Here is a 17,106-nt window from a genome sequence, read left to right as displayed (position 1 = left end):
GATCTTTTCCCCGGATTAATGCTTTCTGATCAGAGTGATGCATCACGTGAACTCAACTACTTAGCCTTTTGTCAAATTATGGCCATGACAGACGATACCTAAGATACACTGAGAATATGAATTCCCCAAATTGATGGAACGCTAATGTAATGTAATGCTGCATCTGCTTTCAGGTCTGCACAGCGGAATAAGATTGCATAATGAGTATTACTATATAATCAAGAGACTTACCCCCTTTACAGATGGTTGTAAATTATTTGTTTTTTGATGATAAGAGGGTCGTGCATGGGGATTAAGATGCAAGTAGTGTATTTAAACATATTCGGGAGGAAATATGAGTGTTTGTGCAAACGGAGCATGCAGATGGAGAGTGTTTTAAAGGGGTTCCTATGGATTTTTTTTAAATGCTTTTCCATTGTAACGGACATGCATTGAAGCTGACCCTACTTTCTGCAGCAACCTTTCAAGCCTCCAAAGGCCGATTTGTTCAATACTGGAAAAGATTTTTAGATGGAGTATCACTCCAAACGGCAGTTTCTTCCCGTATGACGTAAGCCCCCAACGTGAAAACAATACACCGTGACATCGATGCACTGTGCCAGATCGCATGTCGCCGCTTCTTTTCAGGCGCTCGCCTTCTCGCATCGATTTCCCACGAGGCTTTTTGAATAAAGTCATCGGACTATACTGAGTGAGCAGTCAGTCAAACCTACTCTCGTGGTCCAACAACCAAGCAAAAGTTACAATCCTGCGAGGCCGGGATTATAAATCATCTGATTTATGGTGACAATGCAGAGTGGGGCGGAAAACTCCAAACACAAGCAAACGCTGAGCTGGTGCTGAGGGAAGCTGTACGGCACACAGAAGACACCACGCAGGACCATAATGCATGTGAAGGAAGAGCAGTATGTGCTGATAAACCTGCTCTCTCCTTACTGGAACGACACGGTAGCATTGTCCTCTATCTGTTAACCCAATTATCTCCCTTGCACCGACTCGGATAGAGATCACTGTCGGCACAAACGCATTTAGGATGCTAATCTACGACGCTCGTAAACAACCGGAAAAAGGGAATAAGAATTAGATGACGGGTATTTTTTTTTACTCGCCGCCGTTTGTCTAAAGCGACTCTGTACCCGTAGAGTGCGTAGAGTGCGTCCCATGACCTCGGTCCAGACGCACGTTTACACACACGGGACTGGATTAGTAGGCTGTTGTTTTCCGGCGATGACCCTCGACCTACGAATCCTATTGAAAACGATGGCAGTGTCACACTGTCCCAGATACAAACTCCACATACGGCTGGCTGCTGAGGCGCGTTAATGGCGCGTTTTCTGAGAGGAAGTGTGTTTGTGTGCCGGGGCGAGTCCGCATACTAGACAAGAATCAAATATATGTGAATATATATATTTATTTTTTAACATCTTGTTGTCTCTTTTGTTGGATTTGTGCGTCGGGTCAAAAAGCCACGTTGTTGTTCATCCGTCTGCTCCGACCTCTCCGGGCCCGTCAGGATTAGCTACAGCAGAGGTGATATATGCTGTAATATAGGCTGGAAGATTTCATCCCCCATGAGAGACTTGTGCACCAGGTTATGTTTAAGCCCTTTGTATGCCCTATCCTCCTTATCCCACTCTGCCTCCTGCCACTACACTTCCCCCCCGGCCCACTATATGTATGCCAGGACACACACACACACACATGTACACACACACACACACACACACCCCGGCCAACTGCTGCGGCAGGTGGCCCGCGCTGCTAAGCCCCTCCAGCAATTATCCTCACTGGGATCCCGTCGCCACGACAACAGCCGCCATGATGCCTTCCGCCGATGAGCGACTCGCTCGCTCTCCACTCGCGGGATGACGGTGTGACTCGTGAGCGCTCCTTCGATAACTCCTGGAGCGCTGGAGTTTGGCGGCGTGGCGGGACTGATTGTGAGCGAGCGCCCGGCGGCCTCCTCAGAAATCATCCTGCACAAACATCCGTTTATTAAGTGAGTTATTTCCCCGTTTGCCATAAATCCCCACCTACAGAATGATCATCTGCCCCCACGCATTTACATGGAAGTAAAGCATGAAGACAAGCGTGCTGTACATGCCCTTCCCCATCTCCTCCATCACTTTAACGACTCCCATCCCCCCCCCCCCCCCCCCCAAACAAAACAATCTTTTCTGTCACCGCCGCTGCCTCGCCCTCTCTCTCCTCTTTATTTCTTCCTCCACTTATAGGAGTTTCTAAGTTATATTGCTAGCAAGGGGAATAAAGGTAGGGACACACTCAGAGAACGCAATTTATTTTGTTTTGGAGAAACATCGAATGAAATGACCCTCCCATTAAAAAGGCCACAGAGGCAAAGAGAAAGGGATATTGCTTTTTCACTTATAGCGTTAATCTTTTATTTTGTTGGAGGTTTTTCCATCATACGGGTTGTTGTGTGTGTGTGTGTGTGTGTGTGTGTGTGTAAGTGAAGTACATGTCTACACTTACTAATCCTTCTGCTTTGATTACTTGAGATGATGATTATGCACTTGCTGTAAAATGTCTAACGACACAGCAGTGTTAATGTGTTTTAGGTGTGTGTGGGTGGGTGTTGTTTACGTCTGTGTGTGTGTGTGTGTGTGTGTGTGTGTGTGTGCGTGTGCAAACAAAAGTAAATGTTTACTGTATGCATGTGTGACTCGAGGAGGAGAGAAGAAGGACTGATCGGGGACGCCATGCTGCTCCAAAGCAGCAGCAAAGCTCGTCCCGCCCGAGTTATATCGGGAACTTATCTTAGAATTCGGGTGATGCGTTCCAGCCGGTACAGTGCAAAGAACAAGATCTTTCTTTCTTTTTTTTCTTCCTGTTTGAGTGCACTGATGAGGTGAATTCAGGTAAAAGCTATTATCTTTTATTGATGTCTGTTATTAAATCCAAACCAATGACAAAGGAGGAGATGTAGATAAAGGGAAGCAGACGAGGGCTGGAGAAAAAAGGATTTGAAGCTTTGAAAGAAATGACGTGGATTGAGCAACGGAGGTCTTTATATATTCTACTTTTTTTGTTTCTTTAAAAAGGTGTAATATGTAGTGACGCTGTCGGGAGAGAGAGGGGCAGAGAAAGCGATATTTTCCGTAGTACGAAAAGCACAAATACACAGATCCACACAAACATCAAGCAGAGCACCGGACCCGAACACCTGTCTCCTGGCTGCAAGTCCTGTGCTTGTTGTGCAGAGAAGAACAATGTCAATCGCTGCAATGAGCACCGAGTGTCTACAGATTTCCAGAAAGTTTTAAAAATCAATAGAAATCAGCTTGTCAGAAGACACACTCTGCTCTTTGCCCCTGATTAAAATAGCTGGTTATAGCCCCTGATTTCTACTTTCTACAAATCTGAGAGGTTGTAGAAGAACAATCTCGGAAGTGGCGAAGAGTGTGAGTGTCCTCCAGCTCTCCAAACATTTAAATAAACAGAAATCATCCCAGATACTTGTCTCCGGGCATTTTCCGGGGTGTTTTCTTTTTCTTTTCTGTGTTTTTCAGATGGATTCTGTTGCATTAAAGATTTGTTGGAAAGAGACTAGCACTTCCTCACGCCGGTCTGTATTTTCCAATACTCTGCAGCAGCAGAGCTCGGTGAGTAATATTTTACCACGGATGGTCAGAAGGGACACAAATATGATAATAACAACCAGGTATGAATTTTGTTGGCCAGCTTGTCTCTCACACATGTAGAAACACAGAAAAAAACACGCCTCTTCGCTCCGAGCAGCCGTCGGTCCTGCGAGCCCGATGGCGAGACGAGGCGGGTTTGCTAAGTTCACCTCAGGCTGTCTAAGCCCCTCCAGCCGATCCCTCTTAGTATCACCTCAGTCAGGGATAAATCTCACTTATAACTATCCTCCCGTTCTGCCAACACATCTAAACACTCGGATCACTTTCAACCGTGTCCTAATGGGGAAGCAAGCCATGCCATTACATCACTGCACCCTCCCCCCACCTCCCCTGTTTCGTACAGTCACTCTCTCTGTTTCTCTGCTTCGTTAATTATACTGTAAAAGCTGCTCACGCTGCGCCCACAATCCCCCTCCGAGGGGGTATTATTAGGACTCTGGCTACCTGGGCTCGCTTTACCCCGGGGAGCTGCATCAGGGATGGCCCGCTGGGTGTGGGTGGCCCCCTTTTTTTTTTGTTGTTGCATGGCCTCGATGGCCCCGCTGCCGGGCAGGGCAGGCCAGCCGGGCCTGGCAGGGCTACACTGGGCAGGGGAATATGAAGCATGGCCATAGGCCCAGTCTGGGAAGCACTGATCCACGCTACCAGCTGCCATCTTCCTCCCCTTCCTGCACGCTCCCCTTCCGCTGCTGCGCAGCTTCTCTCTCTTCTCATGTCTATTTTTAGAGCTGGCAGATTTCTACCTTCTAAAACGGGCAAATGTGTTGTGGAACACGAAGGTGTGTTGTTCTTTTTTTGTTGTTCTTTTTTTTTTGCGGTCTTCCTCAAACATACTACCTTTGCTTTTGTCCCCCAACCCGTCCCGTCCCCCCCTCTAACGTCACAGCTACACTGTACATTCCCATACACAGATACACTCATCCCATTTGCATTCAGCTCTCTGTTCCCGAGGGAGACGGTTGATTGAAGGTTTCGGTTCAGACACCCAAAATAAAACGAAATAGCAAACAGCACGGGCGTGAGTTTTTTTTTTTTTTTTTGAATGCAGCATTCTTTTAATATTAACACCGTGTGTGTACTATACTGCGTGGTCCTGTGGTCTGATTGCATCTTTCTGCTTAGCTAAGCTTGGATCTTCCTCACCTCTCCCTCATCATTAGCTATCCCCCCTCTGCAACACGCCGCCTCACCCTCCCTCGTACCTCCTTACTCCATCACACTCAACTGCAGGCTAACACTCTGCTACCGTACAGGAGGGGGAAACTACAAAGAAACTACTGAAGCTTCCTAACACTAGTGACAGTAGCGTCTTTGTCAGAGTGCTGGAAGCCCGTCATGTTGAAAGAAGCCAACGCGCTGGCCTTTCTGGCTGAGGAAGGGAGGATGCTGCGTTCCCAGGGAACACGAGGGATAAATAAGAGTGGGGAAAAGAAAATGCATCCCTGTGGAGATGGAGGGACCAGAAACGACTGTAAACCTATGTAAGCAGGGAACGCTACACTGTCTCAACATCAAAAAATGCCCCAAAAAGTGAGTTCTCCCATAGTTTTTAGAAACACACTGTAGCACTCGTTGGGTGATGGGGGGAAAAAAAATATTTTGCATCTTCCGCAGTATGTCTCAAGTCTTATTAAGGATGAGCAGCTCTTGCGCATTGGGTGATGCAGTCTTTTCCTCCCAGTGCCCCGACTTCCCTTTGACTTGTGGGATTGCTGAATGAGTGAATGTAAATGTACACCAATTAAATAAGAAACGGGCTTTTCTGTAAAGCTGCCAAATCCAGGGGGCATGAGGAAGAGGAGGGAGGGGAGGGGAGGAGGGGAGGAGGGGGTGCATGAAAAGAAATGATCTGTATACCAATAACCCTCAACTAATACTCTGTTGACGGGTCCAAAACAAAGACAGAGATGTAATGTCCTTGACTCTATATGCTGAAGTGGTAATATGTCGTAAAAATATGGATTTTTACCTACATAGCCAGAAATCTGTCCAATAATTATTGCGACAGCGTTAAACCGCCGCTCTCTCATTATGTCGGCCTTTGAGTCTGACAGCCTTCACTTCTTAAGTAAACTTTCATCTCGCAGCTTCTCCGCTCTATGAATCCCCAGCCGGTGCTCCGGGGGGGGGGGTCCGGTTCAATCCCCACAGCCCCTGCACATGACCTGAGAAGAACCAGAACTTTCCACTATAAAGACCACATCTGAAGTAAAAGTGCTGACTAAGACTAGACTCCTTCCTGTCCCGCCCTCCCTCTCACTCTGGGTTCTTCAGGATGGAGAGCAACGCCAAGCCATGTAAGGAAGCCCATTAAGGACCCCATCAATATTTCATCATCGCTCACTCAGAAACATAGTTATAGAAGTTTCCACGCCGGGGCCATTAGGGGGCAGACGTCAATACGTTATGGCAGCGAGCATCTCTCTTCACTTCTCCCCCTCGCCTCCGTCCGTCTGCCGTCTCGGGAGAAAGTCATCGGAGAGGCTCTCTCAAGACAACAGCGGCTTCCGCTCCTTCGACATTAAACAAATCATTAACCATTAGGTTTCCGAGGAGGAGCACCCGATCCTCTTCCTGCAGCTGCCAAGTGACCCCCCAAGTATGCTGTTGTTAGTCTGAGTGCACGGCAGGAAGGGGGGAGACCAGGAGGGGCTTTGTTTTGTAAAAATCCAAATCCCCCTCCTCGCCGTTACAGAACTCAAACGCCTCATTAACAGCGTGACGTGGCGACGGCTTAAACACTCTTCAGAAACACTTGTTGGGAGATCTTGACTCTCGGCTGTTGAGTCAGAGTCTGGCACCGTCGCCACCGGGCAACTCGCCGCGCGAACAGTCGGTGGCGGGAGGAGCGGTCATCGAGAGGATGAACACACACACACACACACACACACACACACACACACACACAGCGAGTCAAATCTTATGAGTCAAGCCTTGTATAAAACTTTCCCCTAAAGAGGCAGGGGGTGGGTGGGGGGGAGGTTTAATTGCAGTCTTCTTAGGATTACAATGATTTTATAACCCTTATTTCAAATTATTACACTTGCATTAGCCGGGATGTGAACCAGCCCGCAGGCTAAAGTGTGTTAAATATTGCTGTAGCAGACATTTTAACGAGTTTTCCTGCAGCTCACCCTTCAGTGTCCTTGGAACTAAAAAAAAAAATATATATATATATATATATATATGCATTTTTTCCAGAGGAAATGTGAGGTTTCTCTAATCAAGCCGGGATCCCAGGCTGCCAAGTCCATACTAATGTAAACAACACCTTCAGACCTGCTCTGCAGGAGGGCGAGTCATGCAGAGTCATTTCTCTTTCAGCTCCCTAAAGCTTTATAGTGTGAATCCTACTTTAATTACAGCTTCTTCTTTTTTTTGCTGTCATTACTTTTCACTGTTGTCACTTTTCAGCATAACTATAACTCTGTGACCTGTTTGACTTCCAAAACAATAGATTTATATCCACTTTTACACTTCTATCATTCAATGAAGACCACAGGCTCTTGTGCACGTGTGCAGCTTTGCGTCGTGCACACACTTTACTCTAACTTGTGACATATGAATACAGATGTTTGCCAGTGAAACTCACCAGCGTGCAGAACCTCTCGGGCGGGTTTCCACATGTGATCCCGGGCGGATCCACCTTGATGCGCATGAAGTCTCTCATGGACGCGGGCTTCGGCTGGCACGCGTACTGCTCCCACACCGAGCCCTCGTCCGTGCTCACCAGGGACTTGCACAGTTCGTACTGGCCCAGCGTGGAGGCCAAGCAGCGCAGCAGCAGGAGAAACACGGCCTGGAGGAGCATGGCAGCCTGGGGGGGGTGGGCTGTGTGGAGCCGGGTCCGGCACGGGGTGGTGAGGGGGAGCTCAGAGGAGAGGTGACGCGCATGGAGCGGGGATCATAAGGAAACAGTGGGCATCCCCTCCGCCATGCTACCGTACTGAGGGTGGGAAAGGGGTCGCGGGGGTGTTGACAGCTCGTCTCCCGGGTTGATCAACTCCCTGAACGACGGGAGAGAACAGTATCGGAAACTTTCGCTCAGTGTCTCTGCGCAAATATCGACGGAGCCCAGAGAGCCGGCTCCTGTTGTGACTGCGGACTTCCTGGGGAAGATGAGCGGCGCGTTGAGAGGCGGGTGGTGTTACAGAGAGGAATCTCGGCGGATACTTTCACCATAGTGTTGCAGGGAGGCGTGAACGCCGGGGCCGTGTCTCAGAGCGCGGCGTCCTGCAGCGCAACCGTGGAGCGGGCCGGGGGTGCGTCTTCAGGTATATCCATTGGACGCGGCGCGCTGGCCGAGCTCCTCTGGTCGACCTGGGGGGGGCGAAATGAGGACAGATGTGAGAGAAGTAGGGAGTCAGTGTGATAGCCCGTCTATCCTCATTAATTCAGCATCTTTAATCGCGCCGTAGATGCAAGGAGAGGCCTATACTTCCTTCCATCAGAGCTCAGCTTGAGATGGAATGCATCTCGGACGGTATCCTCACTTTTGCATGAATAAATGTTTAATGTCAGTCTTTTTGAATTATGGCCTACGTGGCTTTGCCTTCTATAATTTAGCTTTTAAAATTGAAGAAGGAAACGCCACCACCTTCCTCCTCAGACTGCATGGAAAGGGCGGTTAAGTTGGTGACAAGCGGAGAAAGTTTGGTTAAACCGACAGCGACGTTTTAATATGAAGAGTTGCGTCGTGTGGAGAACGTTGTGCGTAAAAACACGTGCTGCTGCCGGGAGTTGTAACAGCTCCCCAACGCTGAGTAGACTCCAGATGTTTTGTTTGTTTAATAATTGCACTGCGAGACAAGTCAATCTGGAAGACACATAATAAGCGAATATCTTAAAATATGAGCAAATTAAAACATTTCCCTCAGTGGAGTGTCATTTATTTAGGAGTTCATAGGCTACTAATAATAGAGTGTCAATCATTAAATAATAAACTTTAACCTGAGCAAACTGCATTGCAGTTGCTCAGTTTCATCATAATTCGATTTAAAACTGAATATATGAATATTTTTGGGTGACACTTTTTTTTTTTTTTTTTTGCAGCGCTGATCCAAAATCCACCCATCCCACACCGACGGGAGCCGGATCCCCGCACCCTCTCTCCCCGTCCCACACGCACCCCTCCCCCCCTCCTCACCCCGGTGGACTCTGACTTAGTTCAGCTGACAAGTGAAGTCGCCAAAAAAATAATTAAAAAATTAAAAAAATCCCCGACGGTGTTGTTAGGGGTGTGTCGGCGGAGCATCCCGCCGCCACGCAGCACCGCGCACACTAACATGCGTGCTGCAGATCCAGGAGACGGATGGTCTGAAATAGTGGTGGATGAAGTGAGAAGTCCCCCCCCTCCTTCCTCGGTGCTCTCCGGTAGAGGTCCGGGTTACAACTCACGGTGCAGACTTCAAACAGCTTTACAGCAACAACAAAAAATGCATCGTGTTTTAATATTATTTCACAATAAAATCAGGTGAAGCACTTACTTCTTGCATGCATCGGCGAGGACAGCTCAGCACTTTTTGCGTCGGAGAAGCTGCACGTCTTATTTCACGCAAAAAAAAAAAAAAAAAAAAAAGAAGAAGAAGAAGATCCCCCCCCTCTCCGATCATCCACTGTGTACTCGCTCCCCCGCCGCGGTCCTCACTGTACTCCCGTCGCCGGCCCCGGTCCCTCTTCTGCCGGGTACTTTTCTTTTTTTGGTGCCGCGCCGTGGATGGCTGCACGGCAGATCGGTGTCCTAGAAACGGCGAGAGGAAAGGAGGGCTGAAATCCGGCGTCAAGGAGTATCAAAAGTATAAAATATTGACTTTGAGGGAAGGCTGTGCCCGCCCTTCTTTCCCCCTCTCCTCCTCCTCTTCTACTTTACAAGCTCGGGTTTACCCGGATGCTCAAGGGCAGAAAGAAAGGCTTTATGGAAAATATCACCCTCCCTCCTTCTTCTTCTCTCTCTCTCTCTCTCCCTCCCTCCCTCCCTCTCTCTCGCTCTCTCTCTCTCTCTCACTCAGTTAATGCCCAGGCTAAATCCTTTACCATCACTTTCAATCACTATCTGAGCTTTTATCTGCTCCAGCCCTGCTGCCTGAACCGGGGAGGTGCAACTTCGCCTCTCCACTGCTGCTGCTGCTCCAAACTGTTACCCACCAGGGGGGGCGGGGGGGCATCCTGCACCCTGCACCCTGCTCAGCTTAAAGGACCATCAGGGTGGGGGTGGGGGGGGGGACCTGGGTGTTACTGTACTCTCGCCCTTAATCTGTCCAGATGTGAAAAAAAGAGAGAGGGATAACACTGTACAGACTGTTCACTGGGAGGGTGAACTCACAGCTGTCCCTGCATCAAAAATACATTTCTCTAACTGCCTTATGGGAAATGTAGTGCGTCTGCGGCGGCGCTGACTGTTTATAATGATCTTATCCTTTTAATCTCCTGCCGACATGACATTAACATCTTCTAGATGTTCACTGCTGCTCGGCGGTACATGTAATGTTCAGGGTTTATTACACAGGTCTGGTAACGGTGCTGATGTGGAGCTCATGTAGGACGCCACATGACTCACATTAATCCTCAGCTGTTTGCTGTTGTTCTGCATGGTTGAATAGGGCGTGGAGTTGCAGGTTAAATCAGTGATTCCCAACTTGCAGCGTTATGTTAGTTTGTTTCTTAAAGGGACAGTCCACTGATTTGTTAATTGTTTTTATTTGCTTCAGTTCAGTGCTTGATCTATCTGTATCTCTGGAGGGAGCTTGTCAACATGGGGGGGGGAATGACCCTGATGATGTCATCTTTTTTTTTTTTTACAGAAAATCCTTCTTCACAAACGGGGGGTTAAACAGAGTGGGCATTCACTGTAGGAGGCAGATATTTTATTTCTTTTTTTAATGAAAGAAAACCACACTGTTGTAAACCTTCTTGTTTTTGCTGACCTCTAGTGGTGTGTTTTTTTTAGCATGCTGTAGTGATGTAGACGTGGACCCCAGGATGGGTCAGTATAGTACACTATTATCACTGTTCGTACTGTGATTATTAATCTGTCTCTCGGTTGTACCTCAATTTTATGGAAGTAAATCACCAAAAAAGTACCTTTTTTAATCTTAAATTATTACTTGCTGGGTAATTTGACCTCTTGAGTCCTTTAAACATTTCGAGTAAAGCAGAAAATAAAAAAAAATCACAGACCCAAAGTAGCTTTGAAAGGTCATGAGTCGACACTTCATCGTTTTAGGGGTGATGGAAAGAACCCTCTCTCCATAGTATTATAGCTAATATGAAATGACAGAAATGTGAATTTGAATGGTCCCCCAACAGAGGGACAGATGTGTGTAAGTGTGTCAGTTCACGGTGAGCCAGGACGCTGTAATTCACACTTCAGAGGTGAGCGACTCGGGCTTACATAACTCACACCTCTGGTCCCATTTTAGGGCAACAGAAGTGGAAGGGAGGGGCAAAAGACAAAAAGGGCAGAGGGAGAAAGAGATGTATGATTTAGTGGAAATGATGGACCTCTGTGTAAAACAGTGGCAGTCCACCGGGGAGAGGATCGATAGTTTGTCCTTGTAGGGGGCCTTACCTCTGTGTTGGCATCTTTGAGATGAGCCTTAACCCTAAAGGAGAGGACCCCTTATCCCTCCCATAGCAATCAATGGAACCTCACGAATAAAACAGGCTCTCAAAGTGGAATAACAGCCTTTAATCAACGCTGCACGAGGGCAAAGGGAAAACAGAGGCCTGCTGAATTTGTCAAGCCAAAGATGAAACACAAACTACGTGTTTTTTTTCTGTTCGAAGCTGAGAAAAACAACAACAAAAAAAGCCTATATTTCACTTTCAGTGTTCGGCTTTCAAAGGTTTTCATATTTCACAGACTTTGGGACCTTGTGCAACAAACCGTCCTGCTTTTTTTCTTCTCCTCGGTGTAAAAGCAGAGGTTCGTCGCTGATTCATGCTGGAAACGTGACTCGGCACATTTTGATTATTTCTCCAATGGATTACACGTGTAGGCAGCATAGCATTTCTTTTATTATTTTTTTATTTTACTCCTCTGTGCTGCTGACAAAAAAATCCCGATCGTGTTTGGCCAACTAATTGTTTCTACATGTGCGTAATGCTTTTTACACCGAACTAAATTCACTTGTCTGTGCATCAGTAACCTAATAGGAACGTCGAGCCTTGACATGATGAATGAGTGATGTTGTGTTTTGGAATTCAATTATGTCTGACTAAATAAGAGCATCAATAACAATGGAAGCGCCTGTCCCGGCTAATAGACACTAGGATATGGAGCACAACAGGGTTTGCTGCAGTCATTTCCTGCAACAATGTTACGTTCAATACTTCTTCTTTTAAAGGCTGCATGTGATATTATATCATTTCTGTGATTTACTGAACCGGAAAGCTGCGTCAAACATAAGTAAGTGGTGAAATCAGATGAGGAGACCCGTCGTCTTGTTTTGATTTTTGATTGATTTATTTTTTTTGTCACTCTCCATCTTCCTCTCCGCTCTCTCTCTCTCTCCGTGTTTGTGTCTTGGCAGAGCAGAGAACTGTTAGAGTAGCCTGGCTGGCAGACCTTGATAATAAAAAAAAAAAATACATACCCTTCATCGTGGCAGCATGCAGAGTTTGGACAAGGTTCAGGACAAGCCTCATCCCTCTTCTTCCCCCCTCCTCATCGCTCGCGCTCTATTTGCCGAAAGTATGACGTGAAAGTCGACTTGTGCGGGAACAACGCTCTCGCATAAATCAGGACGTTTGGGAAGGCCCCCAAAACAAGTTGTGCACGATCAGAAATTATTTATCATGGAATGGTTTGACCAGATGGCCGCGCTGCATTCACTAACACACACACACACACACACACACAGTACAGGACACACTTCCCTGTTTGTGCACGGAGGCCGACTCCCTTTAAAAACCTCCCGAGAAGACGGACTTTAAAGGGGAACTCCGCTGCTTTTACACATCAAAGCCTGCGCACAGATCTCGGGGAGTATTACAGTAAATGTGAAAACATGCGTCTGAAAGCTTTTGTGGCTACAAATGGATGCAAAAAAAATTATAAACCGCCTCCGGTGATGTCACGAGTCGGCATCTGTTGGGTCTGAAGAATGCTAGTTTTGAAAATGGAAAACAAATGAATCAATCAAATTAAAAAAGTGGGGATGTTGCAGAAGAAGTGAGCTTATAAAAAAAAGCCTCATCTCTGCATTAGACCAGCAGCATGACACTGCATTCTAGCATAACACACCAGCGTTTCTTTCCTGGGAGATTTGACTTAATGAGCTAGATTTTATTTTTAAGTTTAGATGGGTTTAATCTGCAACATTTGATGCCCCCTTTATGTCTCCTTTTGGTCCGTAAAGCCTTACGTTTGCCTCCCAGACTCCAGAACACCTGTCACTATGAACATATGATGTTCTTTAAACAACCAGATGGGTCTTTCAGGACATGAATAGACACACACAGAGAGAGAGACATATAGGAGCACACACACACACACACGTGCAAGCACACACATACACCAATCGCGGTCTCCTAGCAACTCCTAGTTAGTGGTCCTACCTTGGGAGTGATGCTCTTTTCACTTACATCAGGTGTTTGCCCACCAGGGAAACGAGAAATAACCTTGGAGTGACCCTGAAACACAGACACATTTCACCTCATTCCCACAAACCACACCTCACCCCTCAAAATATGAACACCACCGGCAGTTTTTGTTCTTCTTGTTATATATATATATATATGTATTTTTATATATTTTAACCCTTTCCACCACTGCGTTAATAGTTTTTTTTTTGGTTGAGCTCTCTGGAGGTTTTGGTTCTGACGAGTCTGCCGGGTTGAAGGCGAACGCAGCGGTCGAGGCTCGGACGTCGGCGAGCAGAAGAACCGCCGAGGGCTCGTTCCTCCTTCATCGCAACGCAGTCGGTTTTTATAAGGAGGGACGACCGCCGACTCTGAGATTTACCGGCATCTGATGAGGGCCCAGTCGGGGTCCTGTCCCACACCGGGCCAGCAGCAGAAACACTAATCTACCTGTGTGTATATGTGTGTGTGTGTGTGTGTGTGTGTGTGTGTGTGTGTGTGTGTGTGTGTGTGTGTGTGTGTGTGTGTGTGTGTGTGTGTGTGTGTGTGTGTGTGTGTGTGTGTGTGTGTGTGTGTGGGTAAAGACGTGCATCGTGGCTTCGTTCCTCAGTGTCCCCGTATGATCCAGTGATCGATGCAAACCTCTGGAGGTGCCTTTCTCCCCCTCTCTCTCTCTCTCTCTCTCTCTCTCTCTCTCTCTCTCTCTCTCTCTCTCTCTCTCTCTCTCTCTCTCTCTCTCCCCTCCAACACTGCAAAGTGTCCGCCACCACTGAAGGTTACGGTAACAAACCCGGCCCTCTCGCTCGCCCTCACTCTTACTCAACGGATCGATCAATGAGTCATCCACTTCCTCTCCGCTCGCTCGTCCGTCACGTCACCAAAATGTAAAAGTTGCGTTGGGACGCGGCCGCTCCGTCACGCCGCCGACCGACGACTCACCTGTACGTTGGCTTTATTACAGCAGCATTGGACCGCGGTCGACTCTGAGACGAGGCTGAGGTTGTACCGAGCCGATGAAGGTGGAAGTGAGATTTGACTCGACTTGTTTAAAAAAGCAGGTTTTCGTCCAGAGTTTGTGATTCAAAGTCAGCCATGTGTGCAGTCAACTCTTCTGTGTTGATGTATTTTTGTGGGTTATTCTTTTTTGCTGCATATTCTTCCTTCCTACCATATTAGTAGACTTGTTTTATTGAAGAAAAGTTGCTAATAGAGTGCTGCAGGAATGAGTTCGGCAACTTTTTTGGTGAATTCCAGTTAGTTTTACATGTCTTAAAGAACATACGACGGCGTATCTCCGTCATGTGAAGGAGAACGGCGGCGATAAAGTCGTTAAACTAAAAAAGAAATAGGATGTTCAAAAAGTCTGTCGTAGAGGGCGAGACTCTCATTCCCTCGTATGGATGCATGATCTCTTGATGCAACAACTTTAAAGAGTTATTTTTTTTAAACTTGTACCTCCAGAGCAACAATAGAAAAATAAACAGGTTTTTTACAAGGTGGTTTTTCCCATAAGCAGTTAATTTGACTTTAACGTATTAAATGTTACATGACTTTAGGTCAAGGGAGCTTTTATCGACAGATTAATTGATGTTTATTTGCTTAAATTGGATTAATATACTGTAAATATATCACTTCTCCATAATTCCTTCTGTCCGTGTTCTTCACGATAGAATAAGTTGGAAGGACCTCCGAATGGGACGAGAGAGGGCGAGAAATCCTGATTTAACACTTCAACTTTTATTGACTCTTCCCTTTTTTTACAGCGGTGTTTATTGATTCGTGTTAACGGTCATTACATCAGCATGAAATTAAGTGCTTTTGCTCTACCAGGAGTTTCCGTTTCAACGCCGCGTCGGAAATATGGAATCTGAAAAAAACCCCCCATGTAATCAAAGATGAAGCCATTATTTGCCGTGTGCCAGCGTGGCCACTTATACACGCCATTTCAGATTTATAACTCGGGGCTGGGAAGCAAATTAAAGTCAGGTCTAGAGGAGGATAAAAGATTTACGGTCTATTTACCCGAATGGTCTGCTAACAGTCATTCAGCCTACTCACACCATTATATCCTTCATTAAATGAGCTGTGGAGCAGAGAATGAGATTTATCCTGCTGCTCTCGGGGCAAACGGGGCACAGTCTCTTCTCCAGGCTGACGCTCCGTGTTGACATTGGGTGGGGGAGTGGGGGGGGATAAATCCGGCAGGATCAATACCAGCTTTTCGTCTCATTGATTTGCCCATACAACCTCGCCCTCGTCCCACCCAGAGGTTCTTCCGCCGCGCTGACCCCGCTCCGTCACCTGTGGACGCCGGTTCATTCATCAGCCTCCATATAGCGCCTATCCATTTCACCGGCTAGAGGCGGTGACATTGTACGGGGCGGGCGGCTCTTAGAGGTCTCATGATGTCACCTTTAAAAAAAAAAAAAAAAAGAGGGATGAAGGAATAAGAAAGAAATCGACTTTTGTATATTTTTTTTATATGGACATAAAGATGAACTTCACCTCCAAGTCCTCCAAATGAAACTCCAAAAATGTGCGTTAATCCCGAGATGCAAGCATCTTCTGATGGGACACGCCTGTCGTCATGACAACGGTGTTTCTCAGTGCCTTCCCAGACTAACTTTTGGTTAGGATGAGGCACCAGAACATCTTAGATCTAGTCAAAATTAGAATAAGGCAACATCTGTTGTCATGGTAGCAGTAATAACAACTTAAAATAAGTAAATCTCAGATTCAGCAGTTCACTATGATGTCATTGACTTTTATAAATGCTGTGACATTTCTTTCATTATTGAGACGATTGCTCTTAAAGTGTGTTTAATGTTTTTATTCTGATTGAAAGCCGGCGGGGCAGCGAACAGGAAGACGGCCGCTCACCTTTCACTGCAGCCGTGTTTTGTTTCTATCACTCGATCAGCTCGGTGGTCTTTGTTTATTTCTGTCCTTCCTCGAGGGTAAATGAGACCCCGCTCTGCCAGAGAGCATCCTGGGTAATGAGGCCTGCGTCTTTGGAAGCTCTGCATCCAACAGGTCACGGGTTAACCTCGGGAATACAGCGGGGAATGGATATGAAATTGGAGGAATCTATTTATATTAGATTATATTGTATTTCTGTGTGTGTGTGTGTGTGTGTGTGTGTGTTTTATGTCCTGTAATAGTATCCATGCCCGTCAAAACCAACACAAACAAATGTTCCGTCTCAGGTTCATTTTAGAAACTATACATGAAATGCACTTTTACAGTCGTACGTACTTAAGGTTTGAATGTAATTACCTTCAAATGAATTTAAGTCAATGCCACAACTCACATATCCAAGCCTATTAAACCAGCGATAGTAATACGTGTATTAAAAGAGAGCAGGAATAGTGTTTGAAATGCGTATCACACATCAAAAGGCGAAAACCCGGTTCATCTTCCCCGTTTGATTTTATACAAACATTGTTTTGCTGGATGCCGCCGAACATCAATCCCGACCGCTCGCCGTTTTATGGCCTTTTCTTCTTCTTCTTCCTCGCGCCTTTTTTTTTTTTTTTTTAAACGTCGCTGTGAACATCAACATCAACAGCGGCGGCTCATCGTGGACCCGGTGACAGCCTGCGATCGGAACCTCCGCTAATTACCGGCGGACCCCGGCGGCCTACAGTAGCCACACGCTCCCGGGGTTCCATGTACGGGTTCAGTACACACCAAAGGTTTCCCAAGGATTTGAAAGCATTCGTCTGCCACTCTCTGATATCTCCCTTATTAGACCGAGACAAAGAACATTGATTCTCTTGCAATTATTTCTCCCGCTCCACCACAACTGGATGATTTCTTTCATGCTTCCTTTTTTTAAAGTTGGCGTGCTTGTGGCTTGTCA

General features: G+C 46.7%; 2 protein-coding genes across 14 annotated transcripts in view; both read right to left on the bottom strand.

The window, feature by feature from the left end:
* Positions 1 to 9,584, bottom strand: part of ntng2b (netrin g2b) — a 53,904-nt gene extending 44,320 nt beyond the window's left edge. For 6 of the 13 annotated variants that reach the window (XM_084035531.1, XM_084035540.1, XM_084035537.1 and 3 more), the window contains exons 1-2: positions 9,149 to 9,571; positions 7,255 to 7,982 (exon numbers count right to left, since the gene is read on the bottom strand). In XM_084035531.1, coding sequence (XP_083891657.1) covers positions 7,255 to 7,473 — 219 coding nt within the window. In that variant the 5' untranslated portion in view covers positions 7,474 to 7,982; positions 9,149 to 9,571. Of the gene's footprint in view, positions 1 to 7,254; positions 7,983 to 9,148 lie in introns of all 13 variants that reach the window. The other 7 variants (XM_084035542.1, XM_084035538.1, XM_084035541.1 and 4 more) reach the window with 4 other exon arrangements.
* The window catches only part of st6galnac4 (ST6 (alpha-N-acetyl-neuraminyl-2,3-beta-galactosyl-1,3)-N-acetylgalactosaminide alpha-2,6-sialyltransferase 4), a 107,414-nt gene that overhangs the window by 85,459 nt on the left and 4,849 nt on the right, over positions 1 to 17,106 (bottom strand). The gene's annotated exons all lie outside the window — the stretch shown is intronic.

Source organism: Eutrigla gurnardus (genome assembly GCF_963514095.1).
Source record: "Eutrigla gurnardus genome assembly, chromosome: 19".
In the NCBI taxonomy this organism is placed as follows: Eukaryota; Metazoa; Chordata; class Actinopteri; order Perciformes; family Triglidae; genus Eutrigla; species Eutrigla gurnardus.
Note: the sequence above shows the minus strand (reverse complement) of the source record. Positions and strands in the feature narration are given on the sequence as shown.